Source organism: Clarias gariepinus, chromosome 22 (assembly GCF_024256425.1).
Source record: "Clarias gariepinus isolate MV-2021 ecotype Netherlands chromosome 22, CGAR_prim_01v2, whole genome shotgun sequence".
NCBI classification, from domain to species: Eukaryota; Metazoa; Chordata; class Actinopteri; order Siluriformes; family Clariidae; genus Clarias; species Clarias gariepinus.
Window position 1 is genome coordinate 24,731,439 of NC_071121.1, and position 23,232 is coordinate 24,754,670.

General features: G+C 41.0%; 1 protein-coding gene across 1 annotated transcript; it reads right to left on the reverse strand.

Annotated features, from left to right (window-relative positions):
• Nucleotides 1–213: 213 nt before the first annotated feature.
• gpsm2l (G protein signaling modulator 2, like) lies at nt 214–21,649 on the reverse strand. Its single transcript, XM_053481800.1, has 14 exons — nt 21,464–21,649; nt 10,576–10,797; nt 8,253–8,388; nt 7,723–7,862; nt 5,600–5,723; nt 5,374–5,489; nt 4,764–4,919; nt 3,950–4,058; nt 3,635–3,764; nt 3,094–3,170; nt 2,824–3,009; nt 2,572–2,728; nt 2,194–2,420; nt 214–782 (listed from the first exon to the last, which is right to left on the reverse strand). The coding sequence occupies exons 2-14, from the start codon at nt 10,794–10,796 to the stop codon at nt 609–611; spliced, it is 1,953 nt and encodes a 650-aa protein (XP_053337775.1). The 5' UTR covers nt 10,797; nt 21,464–21,649; the 3' UTR covers nt 214–608.
• Nucleotides 21,650–23,232: the final 1,583 nt, after the last annotated feature.

Here is a 23,232-nt window from a genome sequence, read left to right on the forward strand (position 1 = left end):
AAAGAAAAAACAAAGACTACACAATGTTTTAGAACACAGTCTTGATTAAAATTCAGTTTTTATTACCGGTGTGACGTAAAAACAGACAAGAAGCTATCAGACACTCATCAGTTCATCTATCAGTTAGTTTATAAAGACAAATATCTTTTCAAGTACCTTATTGTTTCTAGAACAATGTACAAAAACCTCAGATTAGTAACAATTGTTAATAATATTAAAAAAAAAATCATTTCCAGGAAGAGCGCAGAATCTAAAGACGAGCTCAAAGTCAGTGTATGATACAGAAACCCTGAGGATGGGACGTCGGCTCGTTCTAATCCTGATTTAAACTAAAAAAAAAAAAAACACTATTTCCCACTGACGCAGTACAGCGAAACTAAACCTAAAACCGTGATGCCGTACTGACCCGCAGCCGTACTGAGATGTCCTGTAACAGTCCTTCATGTTTATATAGTGAGAAACACACCTGACCCAGACATTCCGAGATGATTTATGGCTTCCAGTTGTTTTGTTTTTTACCACAAGAGGGCGCTTTTTCTCTGTGACTTCACAAATCTCCGAAGTCTGTATCACTGTGTTTGTTTTGTTTTTTGCGTTAGTACGCGGCCTCAGTCAGGGTTTAGCGTCGTAGGTCCGGGGTCGGAAGGCAGATTGACGCGCTGCTCGTCCATGCGTTTGGCCTGCGAGCGCAGGATGAGGCTGAAGAAGTCTTCATCGGGGACGGTGGGGCCTCGCGTCGGGGGAGGGGGAGGAGCGCACCTTTGGTCGTCCAGACGGGAACCCTGGGGTGACAGAGATAACACTAAAGTGAACACGGATACAATCTGGGACTTTATTTTCTGGAATTTAGACTGACAAGACCATCGATACCATAAATATTCACGCCCCCCTTAAAAACAGTTGTCCTAGTAGTACTCAAACGCTTCTCAGTTTTAATGGAGATATTTTTAAATACGTGAACGTACAATAAATGTTCTGATATGAATAAACATTTTAACCCTTCATGGGATGAAGAAAGACTTTATCAGTGTGTTTTATTTTGGTTTTAAACCAGGGATACACCGATACACTTTGTTCCATGTCTGAAACATAAAAATAAATAGAGATGGGGGAGAGATCGATTTAGTTATGAATCGTGATTCTTTCGTGTGGTGTTTCATGCATCCCTCAGGTGATCATCAGCCTCAGATATAAACGATTCTTTACTGAGTGCAGAAGTTTCCGAGTGGCGCAACAAAAACACGTGTGTTAAAATCCTCCAAATCGACCTTTTTCTTCAAACTCCGTCCCACTCGCAAGACAACACAAAAGCAAGTTAGTGAGTCATGAGCATTTGAAGACATTACAGGCGGTAAAACGTCATTGTTTCCTTATAATCCTACAGGTGGCGCACTCTGTACTGTACTATTTACACATTTCCATCCTGAGTGAGTTATTAGCTTAGAAGTTTGTTTAGAAATAATACCTATGATGGATGACTGAAGAAATGTGCTAATCAATAAAAATGTAGCTTTGTGTTTATTTTAATTATAATTTATATGGAACACGCTACATTTAATTAATCAATCAACTTCTTTTAAAATTTTAACAAAATCAGGTGAAAAATGTAATATAAAATCAGGCTAGATATGAAATCTTAATACTTATAGAGGTATCGTGATGATATCGGTTAGGGACGTGACTGCTGATTCCCGTCCCCATAAACAAAAGTAAGGGCGAAATGTTCCGATACAGGAATCGGCTCGTATTGGTGCGTCTAGGGATGCACCGAAATTTCGGCCGCCGAAAATTTTCGGCCGAAATAGCATTATCGGTTTCGGCCGAAACGTAAGAAAGCGCCGAAAATAAAAGCCTAAATTGTCGCCACGCCTCTCCCATCCTCCAGTCTCGTTCGCGCTGTCATTACGCATCAAACACGGAGTATGTCGGCGGTTTGGAAGCAAGTTTTGTTATTGTTAAACAGCCTTATTACTGTTATTTATTATCAATAAAAGTTTGATTGCTTAATTAATTTGTAGTTTTTTTTAATACAAACAAAAAGAAAATATTTTAAACATGTTTTTTAATGAAGCCATTTTCGGTATCGGTTTTCGGCCAAGTGCATCCAAAAATTTCGGTTTCGTTTTCGGCCCAGAATTTTCATTTCGGTGCATCCCTAGGTGCGTCCCTAGTCTGAACGGCTCTCCGTCTGACCTGGCACTTGATGAGAATGTCGAAGAAGTCGTCGTCCGGCTCCTTGCTGTCAGCGCTGGCTATGAGCTGGCTCAGCACGTCCCGGCTGTCGTTTTGGTCCAGCAGTAATCCCGGCAGCGTCCCCATGCTCGCCCGCTGCTCGTCCAGCCGCCGGCCTTGGGAGCTCGCCAGCAAGTCCAGGAAGTGGCCGGGTTGACCCGAAGCCGCCTCTTCGGACGGAGAAATAGCTGCGTTGTGAAAGAGTGAAGGAAAGAAAGATGATTCTCTGCACATGGCGAGCATTATATACTTTGAGTCCAGGATCAAATTATAAAAAACGTAAAAAGTTTTTAATTTATATAATGTTTCATCAAGGTAAAAGGGGAGGCGCTAACTCACGTTTCCTCACAGCTATAGGCGGGGTGTCACAAAGGGAGGGGGAGGAGCCACGGCTTAAGCCGCTCTGTAAGGAGCACCTCTGGTCGTCCATGCGGTTCCCCTGAAAGCGAGTGAGCAGGTCGAAGAAGCCCTCGTCCCCCAGAGTGTCCGGAGCGTACTGCAGGAGACGACACGGAGAATAAAATGAACTCGAAAGGAACTCATGTAATTAAACGTATTATTTAAGTACGGGTGGGACGAGCGACCGAGCACCTTGGGATCCAGCTCGGGCGTCCGCGGAGAGCCGTTCCCGCTCTGAGACGCTTTGGGCGCGCCCGCTCCGTTGGCTTTCTGTTTCTTTCCCTTGAAGCGACTGATGAAGAAGAGTTTGGACGAGGTCTTGGCGATGGGCGAGGATTTGGACTGCTTCGGGGAGACGTCCTCGTCGCTCGCTGGGCCCTGCGTGACGGAGACGCGAGAGTTAGACGCGGGCACCTGCAGAACCTGAGAGTCGTGTGATTTGTTTGTATGTGCGTGTCTTACAGGGCTCTTATCTTGACTAAGTTTCATGAGCTCCATGTTCTCCATGCTTCGTCTCCGTCCTGATCTGGGCTTTGCTCCTGCAGAGGCACAAAAAAAAACCACTTTCTCAAGAAGAGGAACTCTTAAGGTCAAGAACTCGGATGATTTTGTGAACACTCAGGCTACCGTCTGCTCTGAGCTTCCTGTTTCTACTCGTGTCTGTGTTGGTTCCTCTGGCTTCTCCAGTTTCCTAGAGGAGGAGGACATGCGCACGGTGAGCCGGAATGTTCCGACGCACCTAAACGTTTTAGGAAATCCCCGAGCCATGAAGCTCGTTCTGGTCCAGTGAGATGCCCGGAGATAAATTGTTTATATAAATGCAGGTGACTGATCGGCTACGATTCGTCCAGAGGATTACGAAAGCATGGAGTCTAAATCGATATGGCGCCCCCTGGTGGTCAGGCTTGTATTAGAAAGAAAAAAAATCCATAAGCAGAGACGAAGGGTGAAATGTGGAACACAGCATGAGACAGATGAGTGTGTGTGTGTGTGAGATAGTAACCTGTTGGACTGCTGCCGTCCAAGGAGTTGTCTGTGTAGCTAGCATTGTTGTGGTTGTGTTTCAGACCCAACACCAGCTGCAGGTCTGAAACATTCATTCTGGCGGTCAGCTCTCCGCTACGGTCTCCGATCTAACACACACACACACACACACACAGTGTAAATGTAAATAGACAGAGGAGTGTGTGGCTCTCAGGGGAACTCTAACATAGGAGTCGAGCATTTCCTGTTGAGCCGAATTCCTCTGATCTTCCATTATGGACAATTACAAAACTCATGGACACACACACACAAAAACACACACACACACACACACCTCTTTGGAAATCTCCAGATGTTTCTCGGCATAGTGTAAGGCCTGCTCGTGGTTTCCTAGAGCCGTGTGGGCGTTCCCTAAACTCCAGCAAGCTCTCCCTTCTCCTATCCTACACACACACACACACACACACACACACACACACACAGGATTAAAGAAACAAAAACAAAGGAAAGTGAATGAACACAGCCGGGCATGAGTTTTGTGTGAGTCATGTACATGTCTGTGTGTGAGAAGGTGTGTGTGTGTGTGTCGGGGTTGTTGCTTTTCTCTCGCGAGTTTTTTTGAAGGGATGTGCCTAATTAGTGGTCATGTGGTCGAGTGCTTGTTTCTTTCAGTGCGATTTCTTGTGTTTATATGTAACGCTGTCGGTGAGAAAAAATATTGGCACCCTTGATATAAAAAAAAAAAAAAAAAAAAAAAAACATTTTCCTGCAAATATATATCTAAAAAAAATAAAAATAAATCCAACTGAATCTATAGAATGGCTATTGAAAAAAAAATCTATAAATAAACAAAGTCACATGTGTCACAATTATTGGCACCCTCTGCATAAAGTACCTTTATAAACGTAACAGCAGCGAAGTAAAGACACAGGCACATATTCCTAAGTGTAATATGATGTCACGATCAGTTTTCTGTAAAACCATGTTAAATGACATCAGATGTAAAACCATATCCTCATCCTGGCAAAACACTTTGCAAGATCAAACAAATCCTAATACTCGCTACGCTAGAACACGCATCGCTCACGCTGAAGCAGTGAACTCATGGACCCCTGTGTGTGAGAGACAGAGCGCGCGTGTGTGTGTACCTGTCTTTGAGGTCCTGAGCGATGATGAGGTGTTTGAGATGGTAGTCGATGGCTCTCTCGTAGTCCTGCAGCAGTGTGTAGGTGTTGCCCAAACTGTAACAGGCCTGAGCCTCGACCGCCCGGTCCCTGAGCTGCCGAGCCAGCTGTAGTGTGCGTCTGTGTAAAACAAACGTGTGACGATGACACACACACACAATGTGAGAGGTGGTCGAGTCCCCCAAACAACAATAATGATTTAAAACCTAATTACCAAGAAGCATAAAAAACAAGCAAGAAATCTCTCTCGTAATATCGTGTGTAATCAACTAAACACTGATAAAGTTTACTGTACACTACTAGATTTCATAAATAGATCAACATTAGAATAATGTCCCTGTTTACTTTAGAGCTTTAGAGGCGATTTTAAAGACATTCTTGCTCTACAGCATCCACCTGCGTGTGTCGTAAGACTTTTGCACCTTACTGTATATTCACTCAATGGCTAACAGACGGTGCCTGTTCTGACTACTTTTTAAAGATAAATAAATAAATAAAATACTGTATATAGGTTAATTTTTTTCTGCTTTATCTATACAAGTATGCGGTATTTATTTAAGAGCGTTAAACTTGCTTGTAGTTTTCAGCTGCCACTTCGAATTGGCCCAGGAAGATGTAGGCGTTCCCCAGGTTACAGTACGCCCTCCTCTCGGCCGCTCGGTCCCCAAACTCCTTAGCGATAAGGAGACGCTGCAGACACACGCAGGGACAAAAATAAATAAATAAATAAATAAACCACAGATTTATTACACAATTACACATTGACACGAAGCGGCTAGATTTGCAGACGGACGCCGCACCTGTTCGTGAGCCAGCACGGCGTTCTCGAAGTTCCCCAGCAGGTACTGCGTGTTCCCCAGGTTACCGTACGTCCGTCCTTGTGCTGCTCGGTCGCCCAGCTCCTTCACGATGGACAGATTGGCTCTGTTGACACACGGTAAGTTAGCGGACGACAGCTAGCTAGAATGGATTGCAATAACGAAATCAAGATTTTACATACAAAAAATAAAAATAAATAAATAAACAGTCGAATTCTTGACACCGATTGGCCGGAAGGTGCCGATTCGGGTCTGAAGACGAACCTCAGGAGTTACCGTAGTAACGAATTCCACTTTGCATAAATGAAAAACACATCGAATGACTGATGATTTTGTGTGCAGCATTTATTCTCTCCATATAGCCTCTCCTCTCTCTATATATGCAACATTCATAAAAAGTATAAGCTGGCCCGAAAACAAGCTCCGCCCCTCCTAGAACAGAGCTCTTAAAAAAAAAATTTAAAAGGAAGAAGAAAGAAAAAGTTTAGAGATGGCGGTAATGTTGGCATGAACATTGCAGTTTAGCTTGCAGCCAGCAGAGGGAACACAAACAGCCCCATCTAGCATATAGCAGTGTTATGGATGAAATTTATTGATCTAAACACAATAGAACAATAGCTGCTTGATGATGAAACAATGTAGCATAAGTTCAAGTGCGAGTATAAAGATTATTCTAGAAACGGTCCGATTTTATGGCTTTCTTCTTTTTAAAAAAAATAAATAAATAAAAAAATCAGTCTATTGATAGTGTATCACAGCGCTTATTTTGTTTCATTATAGTGTAACGTTAGCGGTTTAATGACGCGCGACCGTTTCACATTGTGACGCATGGAGGAAACATGCTGCGGGTTTTATACTGCGCGCTCAAAAGTTAACGAGCAGTAAAAAGCACTTCAGTACGGAGATCTGAAAGCAGCACAGCACTGCCAAATACACACAGTTCAAAGAGGACAGTTTCCACTTTTAATGTGTGTGTGTGTGTGTGCGCCAAACATCATGTCTGGATTAAAAGCTCAAGGCTGTAATACTGATGAAACCCCTCTTTAATTTAGTTGACGGCTTCCTTCCATGAAACGCCGTTTCAGGATTCCCGCCGTTTCAGGAGACTCGCCCGAGTTCCTCCTACCGCCGGAGAGAGAGAGTTACAGTATTCACCCGAAACCGCTCGAGTGTTTTATTCCTCTCACACCACAGCACACGGGGCCGCAGAGTTTCATTTACTAAAGAACAAAACCTTACTTTAATCAATTTAACGTTACATTTAATGTCGTGGACGATTCAGGAGGAGCTTCTGTTATTACTGTCAGTGTAGCAGATATAAACACACACACACACTAACTACAAAACACACATCATACACACACACAACCTTTAACTGTAGTATGCACACAGACACAGTACATATATACATCACACACACCATAACATGCGCATGTGCATACATGCAAACACAGAGACGGACACACAGCGAGACACAGAGACGGACACACAGCGAGACACAGAGACGGACACACAGCGAGACACAGAGACGGACACACAGCGAGACACAGAGACGGACACACAGCGAGACACAGAGACGGACACACAGCGAGACACAGAGACAGACACACAGCGAGACACAGAGACAGACACACAGCGAGACACAGAGACAGACACACAGCGAGACACAGACACAGACACACAGCGAGACACAGACACAGACACACAGCGAGACACAGACACAGACACACAGCGAGACACAGACACAGACACACAGCGAGACACAGACACAGACACACAGCGAGACACAGACACAAACACACAGCGAGACACAGACACAGAGCGAGACACAGACACAAAGACAGACAGAGACGGACACAGAGACACAAAGGGACACAAGGACAGATAGAGAGACAGACACAAAGACAATAAGACAGACAGACACAGAGACACTCTCTCTCTCTTTCACACTCTGCTTTGTGAAACTTATATATAGTAAAGCTCTATATAAATAAAATTTACTTACTCTCACACACTCCCATACCAACATACACAGTGACACACGCACACACTGACGCACTTGCACACACCTGCATTCCCTTTCTCTCTCTCACACACACACGTACTCATAGTACTCTGTAGCTTTCTTTAGAGCGGTGCGCGCCTCCTCTGGAAACTCTCCTGGGTCTGTCCCACTCCAGCATATGTTCTTCCCCTTGGCGTGGTACACGTTCCCATAATTATACAGTGCTCGTGCCTGCCCCACCTATAAAACCACACACACACACAGTTAGTTACTTCAGTCTGGAGGAAAGTAACCGCTGCTGAAGACGTTTCTCTAACGGATCGTCACACAATGGTGCAGCAAAAAACTAAACACACCCCGTTTCTCCTTTGGGCCCAAACGTAGCCGCGACACGACACTACAGAGCTTAGCATAAATATTCACCCCTCTGAACTTACAACCTGCCTTTCGTTTGGTGGACCTCATGTAACACGAGGGAAAATTCAGCAAAACTGTCCACCATAATATGCAATCATAATGTTTACATAAAAAAATATAATAAAAGTATTCACGCCCCTATTCAAGAGTACATTAGTTTTTGTTGCTTTTGATTCGCTGAGACTCCGTGCTCTCTGAAGGTGCCGTCCTCACCTTGTCGTGAAGCATTCTGGAGATGTCCAGGTGTCTCTGGCAACAAGCCGCCGCCTCGTCGTACCGACCCAGAACCTTCAGCGTGTTCCCGAGGTTCCCGCTAGCTTTAGCCTCGCCCAGCTGATCTCCGATCGTCCTGAGAGGGGAAATACAAACAATAAGCTTTATTTAATGTTGTTTATTTCAATAAACTGACACTGACACAAACATGTTTGTAACGGCTGCCAGATGTAGGCGCGACTTGTGGCGTTCGGTTCAGGCTCTCATATGCTGAAAATGCTTCATGTGCCGAGGCAAAATTCTGGAAAAATTTCAGTTCTTAGGGCGAAAAATCATATACCGAGGTACCACGTGGTACATCATGATTTTGTACATCCAAATTTTGTACAGTAAACGAGCATAATTCGTTCTAGAAGTGTGTTCGTATTTCAAAACACTCGTAAATCAAATCAAATTACCCCATAAGAAATAATGAAAACACGGATTATTCGTTCCACAGCCCCAAAAAAATGCTCAGCATCAAAACAAGAAGCCCATGCATGCTACGTAACCCAAGACTTGCTAGTTTTTTAAGTCAAAATTTATATATATATATATATATATATATATATATATATATATAACTTTTGCTTGTCTTGCGGAACACTCGCAAATTGTGTTACTCACAATCCAAGGTTCCACTGTAGTTATTTTTACAGAATTCGTTACAATTCTAGACAAACACAGGAAATTATTTACTCCTACCACGACACTGTTAGTATATTATATAGAGGAACTGCAACATTTTACTACCTCAAATGCAAACCAATTTATAAATTAAAATTTTACTTTTTAAAATTCTTTTTATTTTACTTAAGTAAAAATAAGTTAAAAATGTTAAAATAAGTCAACATGTCAATATACTGTACTGTATGTATTGCCTGTATGTATTGCCACACAAAAGAATTGTGAATCATAACCGAATCAAACCCCGTCCCTAATCTCATCATCCAAAATCATCTTTTTACCCATTTATTGACATTACTTTTGCAGAGCAGTCCGCTCTTTTTTTTCCCCTTTTCAACTTGATAAAAAAAAAAAAAGCAGCTTATTTGGGAGGGAAAAAAAAAAAACCTGACACTGGAGACATCTAAAAAAAACATTTAAACAGCTCCTGTGTTCAAAAACCTCACAGTTGCGAAACCTGACTATTTGTATTTGTTCATGACAAACACACACATGATTATATAGTATCCTTCCAGGCCTAATTCCTGACGTGGGATCTGGGTCAGGTTTCGATCGTTTCCCACAGACAGAGATCTGGGTACGGCTGCACTGCAACTGAAGCCCTGAGGAACAGGTTAGGCCGGTGGCGCTCACCACCAGTCCTGAGGATCATGAGCTTCGCGTGTTTGAGTGTTTTCCCTCATTCAACACGCCCGACTCGGCTCGCGAGGAACTTGATGTTAATCAGCACAACGTAAGCACTAGGAGTTTTGAGTGAGATACAATCAGGCGGGGGCACAGTTTGTGTTAAATAATACAAAAAATGCTTAATGAATTTAGAAATCGAAAGAAAGGTGTCAAGTCTTAAGTGCTCTTTAGAACGCGACTTTTTCTTTTCTTTTTAACACAAAGTGCATGCAAGTCAATTCATGTTACATTTCCGAATACATGAGGGGCGTTCAAGTCAAACCAGGACTTCTCTTGGATTAAAAATAAAAAGTGACCTTTTTTTGATTGACATTTTCAGAAGACATCAAGCACAGCAGAGTGATGAGACTCTTAGTCGGACAGTCCTGACCTCGATCCAAACCAGTTCCACATAATTGGGACATTATTGGAGTTCCTGGAAGGCTAGGGTTTTAGACATTCCGATCATGGCTCCTACTGTACATACTAAAAAAAACTTTCTACCTTGATAGTATTCAAGAACTAGTGAAACACTAGGATAAGTGAATTAGTGTAATAGGGGAATATATAGAGTGCTGAATGAAGGAAAAAATACTGTAAAAAAGAAAAAATCCAGGTTTCACTTGGACACCCTTCAAAATTTTTATGAAATCTTTCAGTTTTTGCTAAATTTATGAGAACACTCGTTGGTTTCTGTTGAGCAGCTAACAATAAAATGAGATCACAGGTTTATCCAGTGTTGCTGTGCTTATTCTGATACGTTAAGAGTTTCTATAGTAACAACCATACGGTGGATATTCCACATCAATTGACTGTTAAGGAAACATTTATGGAAGAAGTCTCAAAAGTTAGTTTTTCCACCATGGGAAATTCCACACACACACACACTTTAACACTCGTCAGCATGCTAGAGATCGCTCCAAAAGCTCACCGGGTGAGAGTGAGGTCATGGCGGTGGAACTCGAGCGCTTTGGTGTAGTCCTGCAGGTGGAAGTAGGCGTTGCCCAGCTGGCTGTAGATGGCGCTGAGGATCTGCAGGTCCTCCGTCCCGACCTGGATGGCGGATTCGAAGAACGAGACCCCTGCGCGGTAATCACCCGTCTTACACAGACGCTCCCCCTCCAGCGCTAGCTCCAGACACGAGGCTTCCATCCTGAAGACCAAAAGATAGAGATGGGGAGAAAGGAAGAACAGAGTTTAAAGAAAACAAACGGGTCTCTGCAGATACTGATTTTTGCTTGATGGGGGGGAAAAAATCCTCCTCACTGGCATCAAAATCCGGAAGATGTGCTTTTCTTTTTCAAATTACAAATACAAACCGTTCAGACACACGGGCATGAAACTGAAAAAAAAAAAAAAAAAAAAAACATGGGTAAAAATTGAGACAGTGTCAAATTCCAAGAATGCAAACAGGCCACCGGAGCATATCCGGCTACATGTGGTTATTTACTCCGGGCTTTCTCTTTCTGTCGTTGAAAACATCTCCTTATCTTACTTACTTCCTTGCCAGAGAGAACCACAATCGTGAAATTGTGGCCTGGACTGTGTCACACCCACATGAACTACGGGGTAAAGCAATATGGAAAGAGTTTCATGCTTCTACTTTCAATGATAACCATCAAGAATAAATAGCAAATCCGCTCCAATTGACCATTCACTTGTCTCATAACTATATCTTCAAGATCCCATTACTTATTACAATCCCGTTGCTAATATTGGGTTGTTGGGAGCAAAAATATTGTGCAATGTAATTGTTCTGTTTTCTCTGTTTGCACTTTCCTGAAACAGCAGCGGAATGTCGTGTCACGACAAAAGGCACACACATGGCATTCCTTTTGTCCAGTACTTTGTGTTTCTTTTTGTGACTTCTTAATCCATAAAAGCCACAGAGCTGCTCTCAACAGGGTGGAGACCTGAACTTGTTATTCATACTTGGACTTTTTTTTTTTTTTCTTGGGCATTGTTCTTGCTAAACATGAACTTGGTGTTGACCAAAATGTCAAAATAACACTATACTGTACACTATGCAGACAGATTGAGAAAAAGGCACAGCAAATAAAGAAAAAAGTCATGCAGCTGAAGCGAAGGCTTTGACTTGAAATGTCCAGATCTTGCGCATGTCTCGCTTTTGTCTGGTCTTGACTCTTGAGTTTTGATTTGATCTCAGCTAGTCCTGATCCTGGCCTCGTCAACGCTGATCTGGCCCTGGCTCAGCTAGTGTCCACTTTCCGTTTCAACAATCAATTGGTTTAGATGTGCGGCCAAAAGACTAATTTTTGACAACAAAGTAAACTAATTCCCAACAACTTGTAAATTCATAGGTAGTGACTGTGGTCTTTTTTTTTTGTGCACAATTTCAATTCACAGAAAAAGACATCACACCTGAAACTGCATTCCCTTGGTATGGGATTCTTCTTTCATATATGGTATGGAGATAGTATGACGTTCTGTTGAAGCTGTAGGGGCGTTTATTTACGATTGGTCCTCACTTTTTCCATCATACCAAGTCAATTAAATGTCTGATCAATTATCACTTTTATCCTAAAATCACACACTTGTCTTGATGGACGTTTCCCTCAATTCCCGGGTGACCCCTAGCCCCTTTAAATGCTCTCCACCATCTTTAAAAAAATTATTTTAAAAATTCTGAAAATTCTCTTTCTATTAAGCATCTGGGTCTCTCCAGTAAACTTCCGAAGCCTTGCAGAACAGACATCAAAATAAAATGAAAATGTTCTGCTGGTTCCTATTTTTGAAATTTACCCTTACTTTTTTCAATAATTATTCCTACTTATTTGCACTCTTTCAAATAACACAACAAACCTTTTCATCATCTCACCCATCTCCTACCTCTTCTTCTTCCTCCTCCTGTGACGCCCTAACCATTCCCTGAGCCGAGACATCTCCAGCTTCTTTGCCACAATCTCTCCTTTGGGGCACTGGACGCGCCAGACGGGTCTCCGCAGGACGTGGCTGGAGATCCAATGCTGAAGCCTTAGAGCTTTAACCCCCATTATGGGACGGCCTGATTCCTTCCTGAGCTCTACGTTCCAAGTCCCCTAACGAGACACTCCCAGCTAGATGTTAATTGCTCGAGGCGGACGCTGCTGTCGCCGCTGAGTGCCGGGTGACTTCAGGTAAGCCTGGCTTAAGAAGTCAGAGTAGAGTCCACTCCTGCTGCCACCCATCAGGTTTAATCAGTGTCCAGAGCACATAGATGATCAACAGCTCAGGTGTAACTTCTAGTTAATTAATATCGGTGTCTCATTTTTCATATTTTACGATCCAGCAACACTCCAGAGTCAACTTTATAACAAGACCTTTTATGTTTTTTTTGTACCTAAATGAGATAGTTCTGGATAAGTGCGAACAAAGAATAGCAGTTATTTACACTTAATTTAATTTATTATATTGTATGCTTTAACAACTAGGCTACAACTTTTGAGGAAGCAAACATGTACATGGACTCCACTGGAACTCTGAAGGTGTGATGTGGTATCCTGCACCAAGTCATCAGTAGCAGACTCTTAAGGTGGGGCCTCCATGGATGGATAGACTTGTTTTTCCAGAACATCCCACAAATGCGTGATTGGACTGAGCAGCCAAGTCAACACCTTAAACTCGTTCCTGTAATCATTCGTGAACCATTTTGCAGTGCAGCAGGACAAATTATCATGCGGAAAGAATGCACACACACCCGACCATCCACATGATGTAAAAGAAAATGTGATTCATCAGACGAGGCCATCTTCTTCCGTTGCTCCATGCTCTAGTTCTGATGCTCACATGCCCATTGTACGCAAACCAACGCAGGTTGGTATAGGCACCCTGACTGGTCTGCGGTTATGCAGCCCCCTACCGAGCAACATGTACTCTATGTTCTGACTCCTTTCCATCAAAATCAGCACGACAATATGACTATATGAGCCAGCCTTCAGTTCCCATGTGCATCAGTGAGCCTTGGCCATCCATGACCCTGTCGCCAGTTCACTGGTTTTCTATTCTTGGATCACTTTTGGTACGTCCTGACAACTGCAGACCAGGAACATCCCACAAGAGCTCCAGTTTCGGAGTTGCTCTGACCCAGTCCTAGAGCAATCACAATCTGGCCCTTGTCAAAGTCATTCAAACCCTTTTGTTTGCCCATTTTTTCTTCTTCCAACCCATTAATTTCAGGGACGCTTTACGGACAGGGACATTACTCAGTGCAGCTGTTACTAACAATAGAATATGAACATCACAGCTTCCATGTTTTTCTCCGTTTGCTCTAAAGCTTGTAAATAATTACTGTTTCTAACTTAAAGTTCATTTACGTTGAACCATCTCTTTCTGTATATTTTTAAACTAATGCATGTCTTTAAAAAAAAAGCTGTATAAAAGCAACATGATGTCATATTAAAAATTAGTCATCCCCTAAACCTGACTAAAAACAGGATTCTCCTCAAAGCCTCAAAGTCCTGTCTCCTGTAATAACCCACACTCTGGGAATTATGTCACATTCAATACTGTAATTATGAGCTTCCGACCTACAACAAACATCCCACTTCATAAGCGATGATGGAAATTTGTATGAGGGGGAAAAAAAAATCCAAGCTCTGTTTCTAAGCTCAGGAAGGGAGAGATTGCAATCATGTATAAACAGTTGGCTAACATGCTCTTTATTACTTGGCAGCTGCAAACATCAGGCACGCTGCATCATGTTTTCGTGAATTTCGTGCATCATATTTGGATTGACATAAATGATCAAAACATTGCATTTGGTTTGTACTTACAACAGACTGAATAAATCTGACTTGGGAGATTTATACTCTAGACTACAGTATACTGGAAGATATGAAAATAAATACAAAAATCATGATAAGTCAATGTTTCTAAGATACTGCTAAAGATATCAGAATTTCTTTTGATAGCTTTTTTACTGTAAAAAAAATATGTATTAATGTTTAGAAAATTTTGCAAGACATTTGCATTGGCATATAAACAAGACCAAATTGAACGTTGTCTAAGTTGCGTGTATGTCCGGGAGCTGTTTAAAAACAAGAACAGGATTTAGTCACGACATGGCACCATGGGTCCAAAGAATATTATCAAGGATGGTAGCAAGAAAAAAAAGGGAGCCATGTCAATTTGGTTTATAAAACAGCCAAGGCCAAGAGGAATCCTAAATTAAGGTTAAGTGAAGTTTAATGTCTATTTATGTTATATTTTACTTTATTTACATGTCTGTTTTAAATGTTCTGATTGTTTTAATATTTGAAAATATAAATATAGCGTTGGAAATTGGTAATATTTTTGGTTGGGACGGATTATCTGCATTTACATTATTTCCTATTAGAAAATGCGTCTCGCTCCTTATGAACTGTATGGGATTCCATACTTGTTACTGTATAGAAAGGTGTCTGAGAATCAGGATTGACCTCTGCTAGGGAAACATTTTATTTTTTATAAACCACCCCATGCACAAGCCCTAGCCACTGGATGTACTGCCGGTGCCAAGCTCAGATCAAGTGGTAATGTTGCATCAGGAAGAGCATCCGGCGTAAAGAGCTGCGCCAAGTTGTGTATGGATCACGTGGTCCGCTGTGGCGACCCCTCGACGGGAGCAGGCGAAAGACTAACAAAAACAACATGGCTAAACTAAAATTCCTGTTTACTTTTGGTAAATGCAAATAATTATCATCATTACTCAGCACCGTTTTAAAAGCAAAAAAGGCTTTTACTGGAGTTCAGGCCGCAGTTCCCAAGTCAGCAACATGGATATTTATCTAATTGTTGAACGGCAATTAGTTCCATGCAAATGATCTGTAAACTGTAAATGCTGCAGGCTATAGGTGTTTTTCTTTTCATGTTGCTCCTGGCTGCATATGAAGCAGCCCTAACGACCGTGTCACGGAGACTTGACTTCATCAGGGCACGGGCCAGCTATCCGAGGCCAAGCCGAGCAAATCCACTTGAGTGCGGTAATTCCAGCGCTTTGCCCAACGTGACCTCAGCGCCGGGAGGAGAACGACGCCCAGTAACAGAGCAGAGAAAGAAGATTTAACATTCACTCGTGTTCTCTCTTCACTTTCCACATCCATCAGAATCACATCGGGGAGGGATTTTACTGATGGACGTCCAAATCCGAATGTGCGAATGGGATGTGCCAGTTGAGCGGCGTTCCAGGCAAAACCCTGAATCTCCAGCACATCTGGAACTGTTCTGTTTTAAGTTATATTATATTTTTCTTTTATTGGAATTTATTACTCTAGATGACACCATTTCTTTTAACCCTTTATGGTTACATTTAATGTTCATTAACATCCACAAAACAAGTACAGGGGGTGGAGAGGTGGGGGGAGTACTGAATCTTCCAAGTTGTAATAAAAAAAAGTTAAACAAGTGTTCCTTCTTTTTACTTTTGAATAATGCGTTTTCATAGAAATTAAAGTATCATCAAACTTCATACTTTTCGATGAAAGTTTAAACAGCTGAACAAATCAATAATCTAATGAACATACAGTAAAAAAATTAAAATGCCGTTTATACACAACATTAGTGAGTAATGTTATAGTTTTAAGGTAATAAAATAAAAAAATGTAACAATTATACTGTATATATTTTTTCCGACTTCCTTTTATGTTCCTGAACATTTAGTTGCCGTTAATCATTTATTCCCGTTCAAACTTCCATGAAGTTCCCACTGCAACCCAAAAAAAATTGTGCCTTTATCAACTACTACATACTACTACCTTGACACGTCCCGGTAAGGTTCATTGCATCCAACAAGTTAGTGTAAATACCGCAACAAGATAGTGAAAAGAATTGGATCCTGTATTTAAACTAAATTCTCTGAACATGATATAGAACGTGACATACATGCGCTTATAACCTGCTGCGTGCGCACCATAAAGGTGGTAAGCACCAGAAGTACATAATATGAACCTTATATTGTCTTATACAACATGGCATTGCACTAGCATGGTCCAAGCCTGGTAGAAGTACAAGCCTGAAGAGGGCGCTGTGAAAACAATCCATTGACATAGCAACATCTCGCGGAAATGCCTAACTGTCCCTAAGATGTGTCAGCCGTTGTTACTACATCCTTATTAAGTTCTTCCTGCGCCCTGCTTCAAACTACGTCCAACACAACCAGACAATACCACATCCTTACTGGTTTTTACTGCGTTCCTGTCGAGTTCTTACTGCAGATGATGTGGGAACGTGTGACAAGGTTTAAATTTAAAATCTAATCTGTTAAAAAAAAAAAGTGTTTATTCTTTCAGGAGGTTTGTTAAGTTTGTCATTATTGTTCTTGAGGAAATTCAAACAGATAAGACAAGAACAATCAACAGGTGATGGAATGAAGATCCAAAACCTGTCGTCTTAACTGTGAAACATATTCTTGATCAGGACATTGGTTAAATTTTGCTGTCTTTTGCAGGGACCAGTACAGTAGCACCAGCAGAAACAGCAAAGACAAAAGACGTCCGGTGTGTACGCTCAACGGTATTAAAATTTAATTACAGCCATGAAAGATTTAGCGGTGGAGCCCTGCGAACAGATGTGGCTACGACAGCTCTAATTCTCTCAAAACAGAACGTGGATGGTCTTTCCAACCCTGGGTGTGTGTGCATCTACTTGAAACCGGACTCCTCCTGAGTTTGTCCAAGTAGCATTTAGAAGCTTTAATACATTTAAATTGCTTTGCTTTATTCTTGTATTATTATATTTATTTGAGGACATGTTTGATTCATGTTTGTAATATTCTGTAGGAAGTCTCCAGTGTAGGTGCTTTGAAACTGTCAGAATTTAAACGGGAATTTTTCCATGACACAATGTTTTTCCCCATAATTTTCTGCAACAAGAACTTTTTTCATCTTTTAAAAATATTGTCTTGTTGGGACACAGCCAAAACAAATAATAATAAAAAGTGAAGTTGGTGAGGATACGATTGTATGAATCTACTACAACATACAAGATATCAGGTGTCATCTTGTTTCATTGATGTTCCACAACATTGAACGCAAATTTAAATGGATGTTTTAATTTTTATTCCTTTTAATAATTAAAAAGACATTCCTGTCAACTTGCTGTAGTGTAAGCAAAATTAAACATAATTCATTACTTTTCTAGCTTTATCTTCTCTTATCACCTAACTCAATAGTGGCATGTTACTGCATTCTTTTCTTATGAGTTCTAAAATGGATGATGTTTAGCTTTCAAAACTGGTCCAGTGGAAAAGGTTCTATTGTGTTCTAGGTTCTGCAAAGAAACTTTGAAGGAGTTCCTTACTAAAGTACAGAACCATTCTGGGTGCCAAAACTTTTGATTCAAGACCAAACTACAGTTCAGCATAGTTATTCAGGGACAACTAAAATGTGACAATAAAAAAAAAAAAAAGGCTATATATAGATCCAACACACGCATGCATGCGTGCACACACACACTCACTTCAAAGCATTCAAAAGGACCTCTTTAAACTCTTTTGTATATTAAAACAAATTAGGCCACATAACCAACAAAGTCTTTTGTTCCAAGATAAAAAAAAAAAAAAGTTCAGAAAGAATAGAACAAGAACACATCCACATCAACTGCTTCTCCTATTACAAAGACCTGCCTTCCACTGTTGCAGCGACATTCCTACCTGGAACGGACGTAAAATGTTTGCTCCTCATCTTTCATCCTGATGTCCATTTAGAGACATAATAAAGACTCGAACTTTGTGAATGAGAGGCAAACGAAAAGAGGCAGACATCAGAGGAAAAGGGAGTCTGACTAAGGCCGAGTGACAGACCGGAGAGTGAGAAGAAACACCACAGAAACATGAGACGAGTACTGTGGATGTGTGTGACCGAGAAAGAGAAGCATGCGTACATACGCACGCACACACACACACACACACACACACACACACACACCAGTGTCCATGTCAGTGTCCAATTTTTGACAGGAGAAAAATAAAAAATAAACCCTCCTTCTACAAAGTTATAAAAGAAATCCAGGATTATTGAAACTGCCATCCCATTGTCTGCAATTTCCTCCTCCTTTTTTTTTAACTGGTGGTTGAAAGATTTGCGTTCATTACATGCTTTATTTCAGATTTGCATAGCAAGTTGGAAGTTTTTTTTATGCAAAAACTTTAAAGATTTTTTTTTTTAGAGAAGAGTAAAATATAATGTAATATCATGATGACTTGCATCACAATGCATGTTTTTTTAAGATATTAAGAAGCATAATATGTTTTTTAATGTTGACTGGAAATGTACTGACCTTTAGGGTATATTATCCATCATCGTTTTAACACACAAAATCTGATAACTCTGCAACTCATGATGTAGTGAGAATGAATGAAGTGCATGTGGCTTTGCAGTGCGGGTACAGGCATGGGAGCTATGAGGAAATGGCCTTAATAAGCATATTTCTGCAAAACAAGTACACGTATGATGGCTCGTAAGATACAGAATCTCAGTTCCGCACTGTGTGTGTTCAGTGTTTGGGTTTTCAGAGCGATTTTGTGTGTGGATGCAAAGAAACGTACCTGAGCGTGAAGCAAAGAGCTTACTAGACTTCCCTGTCCTCGTCAAGCCTTATAAACATCTAATGATAAATCAGGCAAGATTGGTTCTTATTTCTTAGAATTACAGCTGCTTTACAAATGTTTGGAAGTAAAACACTGAAAAACTTAACCACTGATTTGGATTCAGGATTGAATGAGAATGAAGAGAATAAAACACTTGGTGGTGTGCTGAGATAGGAAAACCATCAACGACAGAGTGGTGATGCAGCCTGATAAAAGGCTCAGAGTATTTCCCTATAACAACCTGTGTATTTTATTTCTCTTATCCCACGGCACTAATATCATTGATCGGCATTTATTGTTGCACTGAATTGCACTTGAACATCCATGAAACATGTTAACTCCTAATCACACTTCTAGTGCCTGGGTCACAAAAAGGGAGGCGAACACAAAATTGGGTAACATCACCTCCAAAAAAGGTTCCCTTGCTGTGTTGTTGGCTGCCAGACAGGAAGAAGTAATGGCTCTAACTTGAAGGTTTCTCGCATACCAGAGACAAAGGTTGTACATTTCTTTCCATTCCATTCACAGCGCAAATCCATCTCGCTGGTTAATATTAACATTTTCAGTGACGATACATGCTCAGATAAACTACTCACAAAAAAACGAATAATGTTTGCTAACAGTGAATGGGTCTAAATAGGCTAGTCAAAGTTAGTCAAGTCTCGTCAGGTTGTATTAAATTCGCAAAAATGTCATGAATATATTTATTATTATTCGACAATCTCACTAGACTAAAGAAGTTTACTGTGAAATTCTACAAACTCTCTCTCTCTCTCTCTCGAGTATAATTCTTGAATACAATGCTATCCCCCAAATATCACATTTGATCTTAAAAGTCTTAACACTGTAAATGTTTGAAATGACATGGCGGGAAGTTATTGCTAGATTTTTCATCTTTGAATAGCTTTAAAGCAAACCCTGGCTTTGCTGTAGTGCTTCTTAATTGGCATTAAATAATTACCTTAACAGCCACCATCATATTTCCTTTAGCATGCTTCATCTCATAATGTACTGTAATGATGTCGATCTGGATGAAATCGTTCAAAAGTAAGAAATTACACTATCACTGCTACTTAATCAAGAAATATTTGGTGCCAATAAATAAAACATAAAAGGTTAATAAATGAATAAGTCTACTTGACACAAAAACCTTTCCAAGAAAACATCACTACGTCCAAGCCGGTTATATGCTGTACAATTGTGAAAAACCGTCTGTGTCAATCTGTTAAAGACAATCGATGACACAACTATCAGTGCAAGTGCTGCTACAAAGTTTGTTTAAAAGCCACCAATAGCAAGGAACAATAGGATTACCTAAAACCCATTGGATAGCTACAAATTTTACGGTAGTGGTGATGGCAAACATGGTTGTGGGCAAAAATACTTTACTTTGTATATCCTAAAACCAATTCATATAAAGTTTTAGTGTATGCACTGCTATCTTGGCAGGGGTGCTGACTGATAAGATTGTAGTTGCTTTCGTAAAAAGGTCTATCATGAGACACCGTATCACAGAATTTGTTTGACTTCACCAGGAATTATGTCTTACAACTTTAGTCACTAGTTTATATCAGATGAGTCAGAATTTAGTTACGCTTTTACAGACTTTCAGCTACATTATTGTGACTTTTCTTTAGTTAGTTATGTACAAGAATCCAACTTTGTACACCAGTTGGATGCACATCTTTTGACATGTCTTAAAAGTATACACCTTGGATGAGAATGAAACTATATGAATTTGATAATTTGCCAATATTACTCCAGTATCATGTTCAGTATCATGACTATAATAGTATTGAGTAATTGTGACACTGAAAATGAGGACAGTATTAGTCACCACACCTGATTCAGGCTTGTTAGATCGGGTTTGTGAATAAAACTCTAAAAGAATACCACTATTTTGTCAGTATGAATCTTATTTTTACACTATAAATGGTAAAAACTACCTCTCAGTAACAAAAGGAAAACCAAAAATTATCAGAATTGAGGGGAAAAAACATTTAACTGAGGAAAACTAAAACATGAAGAGTAAAGCAGCGACGAAAAGATGTGTTCAACAAACTTTCCTGAGGAATTTAAATACACAATATCGAAACGAATTTTTAAGAAATTATCGGAAAATACGAAGTCACACGATATAAATCTGTTAAGTTTAAAGCGCGCGGGAGGACGGTTTGCCTCGCGCGCGATGGATCTATTCCGACGGTTGAACTGCTCCGCGAGATTCAAACAAAACGCACGAGACGTTTAAATTTACCTTTAAAATGCGCGAGCGACGAGTCGGCAAACCGGAAACATGTCCAACGGATCCCAAAAAAAATCAAAACACAAAACAAAAACCTCCGGGTTCTTCAAACAAGTCTTCACTTATCCGCCATGTTTTCTCAAAAAGTTTTTTTCCATACTTCGCCTGCGCGTAGAGACGGAGAGAAAAACCCTCTCGAGTGGGCAGTAGGAGCCAGAGAGGAGCTTATTTCGGGCCACTCCCCGGTGGAGGGCGCAAAACAAAGCCAGCATTCTCTCTCTCCAGCTCACAGACCTGGGGCCGCGTCCAAAACCGCCCTACCGCACTAGAGAGTGTGTTAAAATAGAGTGTTGAAACAGTCTATGGCTAAAACAAGAACATACTGTTTTTCTTTTGTGCTGTGATCACTGACTGAAATGTTCTGTAAATGTAATAAAGCTGACATGGAAAAAAGATCAAGATTAGTTTTAAGTTTTAAGATATGGATCAAATCTGTTTTACGTTCTATCCATCCATCCATCTAGGAAACTGTAGTCCAACTAGAGACTGTGGAGGCCAAGGGTGACCATTGGATTTATTCTAATTTTCACGATCGTATTAAGACCTCCAGTCAACATTCACACACTACGGGCAATTTGGGAACGTACTGTAGATTACGACTAGGAAACTCACCAAGGACACAGACTCAAACCCTCGACCCTGTAGGTGCGAGGATGCAGTGCTAACCACTACACCACGGTGCCACCCTTAATGGAAAACATGTACTAAAAATTTTTACTAAGGCACTGTAAAGTTTTTATGTGTAATTTCAACCTGCTTTCGCAATTAATTAGATTATATTTCCAAGAAATTTCTCTCATTTTTTCTATTTAGAGAAAGGGAAAAAGATGGAAGGAAATACCAATGTGCTTGGAGCATGTTATTAGTCTAATTTGCAAGACTGTGGACTGTGAGAGGGAAACAAAATACCTGGAGGATACCCACCAAGTGCAAGGAGAAAGTCCACACACTTGGACCCTGAGGCGAGAATCATATCCAGCCTCAGGAGCCACTGCACCACCGTTATGTTTTATATACACCCAAATGAAGAAACATTTCTGAAAAGAATCAACATTTTTGACTTTTAACTGGTTTCAACTTAGAACTAAATATATATATTTTTAATGATGGCCCTAATCCCAATCGTCTGTATGATCCACCAAATGTAGACATATATATGAAATCTACTTGATCAGCTACATATGTTCTTGTTGGTTTTTCGGCTGCTCTCGACAAGGGGTCGCCAGAGTGGAATACCCAGTCCACACTACAATTTGGCACAGGTTTTTACGCCGGATGCCCTTCCTGACACAACGCTCCCATTTTTATTCGGGCTTGGGACCAGAATTGCATTCAGTGGCTGGGAATCGAACCCAGGCCTTCCGCATGGCAGGGTTCGGGTTCTATTCTCGCCTTCGGTCTATGTGCATGAAGTTTGCATGTTCTTCCTCTGCTTGGTGGGTTTCCTTCTGAGCCTCTGGTTTCCTCCCACAGTCCAAACATGCAGATTAGACTAACTGTTGTTCCCAAATTGGCCATAGTCTGTGAATGAGTGTGTGTATGTACTTTATGTGTGTGTGAGTGTGTGTGTATACCCTGCACTGGATTGGCACCCTGTCCAGGGTGTAGCCCAACTCACCAAGTTTCTGCCCTAAGTCTCCTGGGATAGACTCCAGGCCCTGCAGGTGTATACAGATGGAGTGGTATGGACGATGATTGAGTTAGTGAGTGCTTCTCCAAAT

What these genes read in the sequence shown, in the direction of transcription:
- gpsm2l (XM_053481800.1), bottom strand. Translation starts at nt 10,796, where the DNA reads ATGGAAGCCTCGTGTCTGGAGCTAGCGCTGGAGGGGGAGCGTCTGTGT. An exon ending in CCAGAATGCTTCACGACAAG is followed by an intron (nt 7,863 to 8,252) that starts GTGAGGACGGCA and finishes GTGGTTTTATAG; the next exon opens with GTGGGGCAGGCACGAGCACT. An exon ending in TTAGTCAAGATAAGAGCCCT is followed by an intron (nt 3,010 to 3,093) that starts GTAAGACACGCA and finishes TCCGTCACGCAG; the next exon opens with GGCCCAGCGAGCGACGAGGA.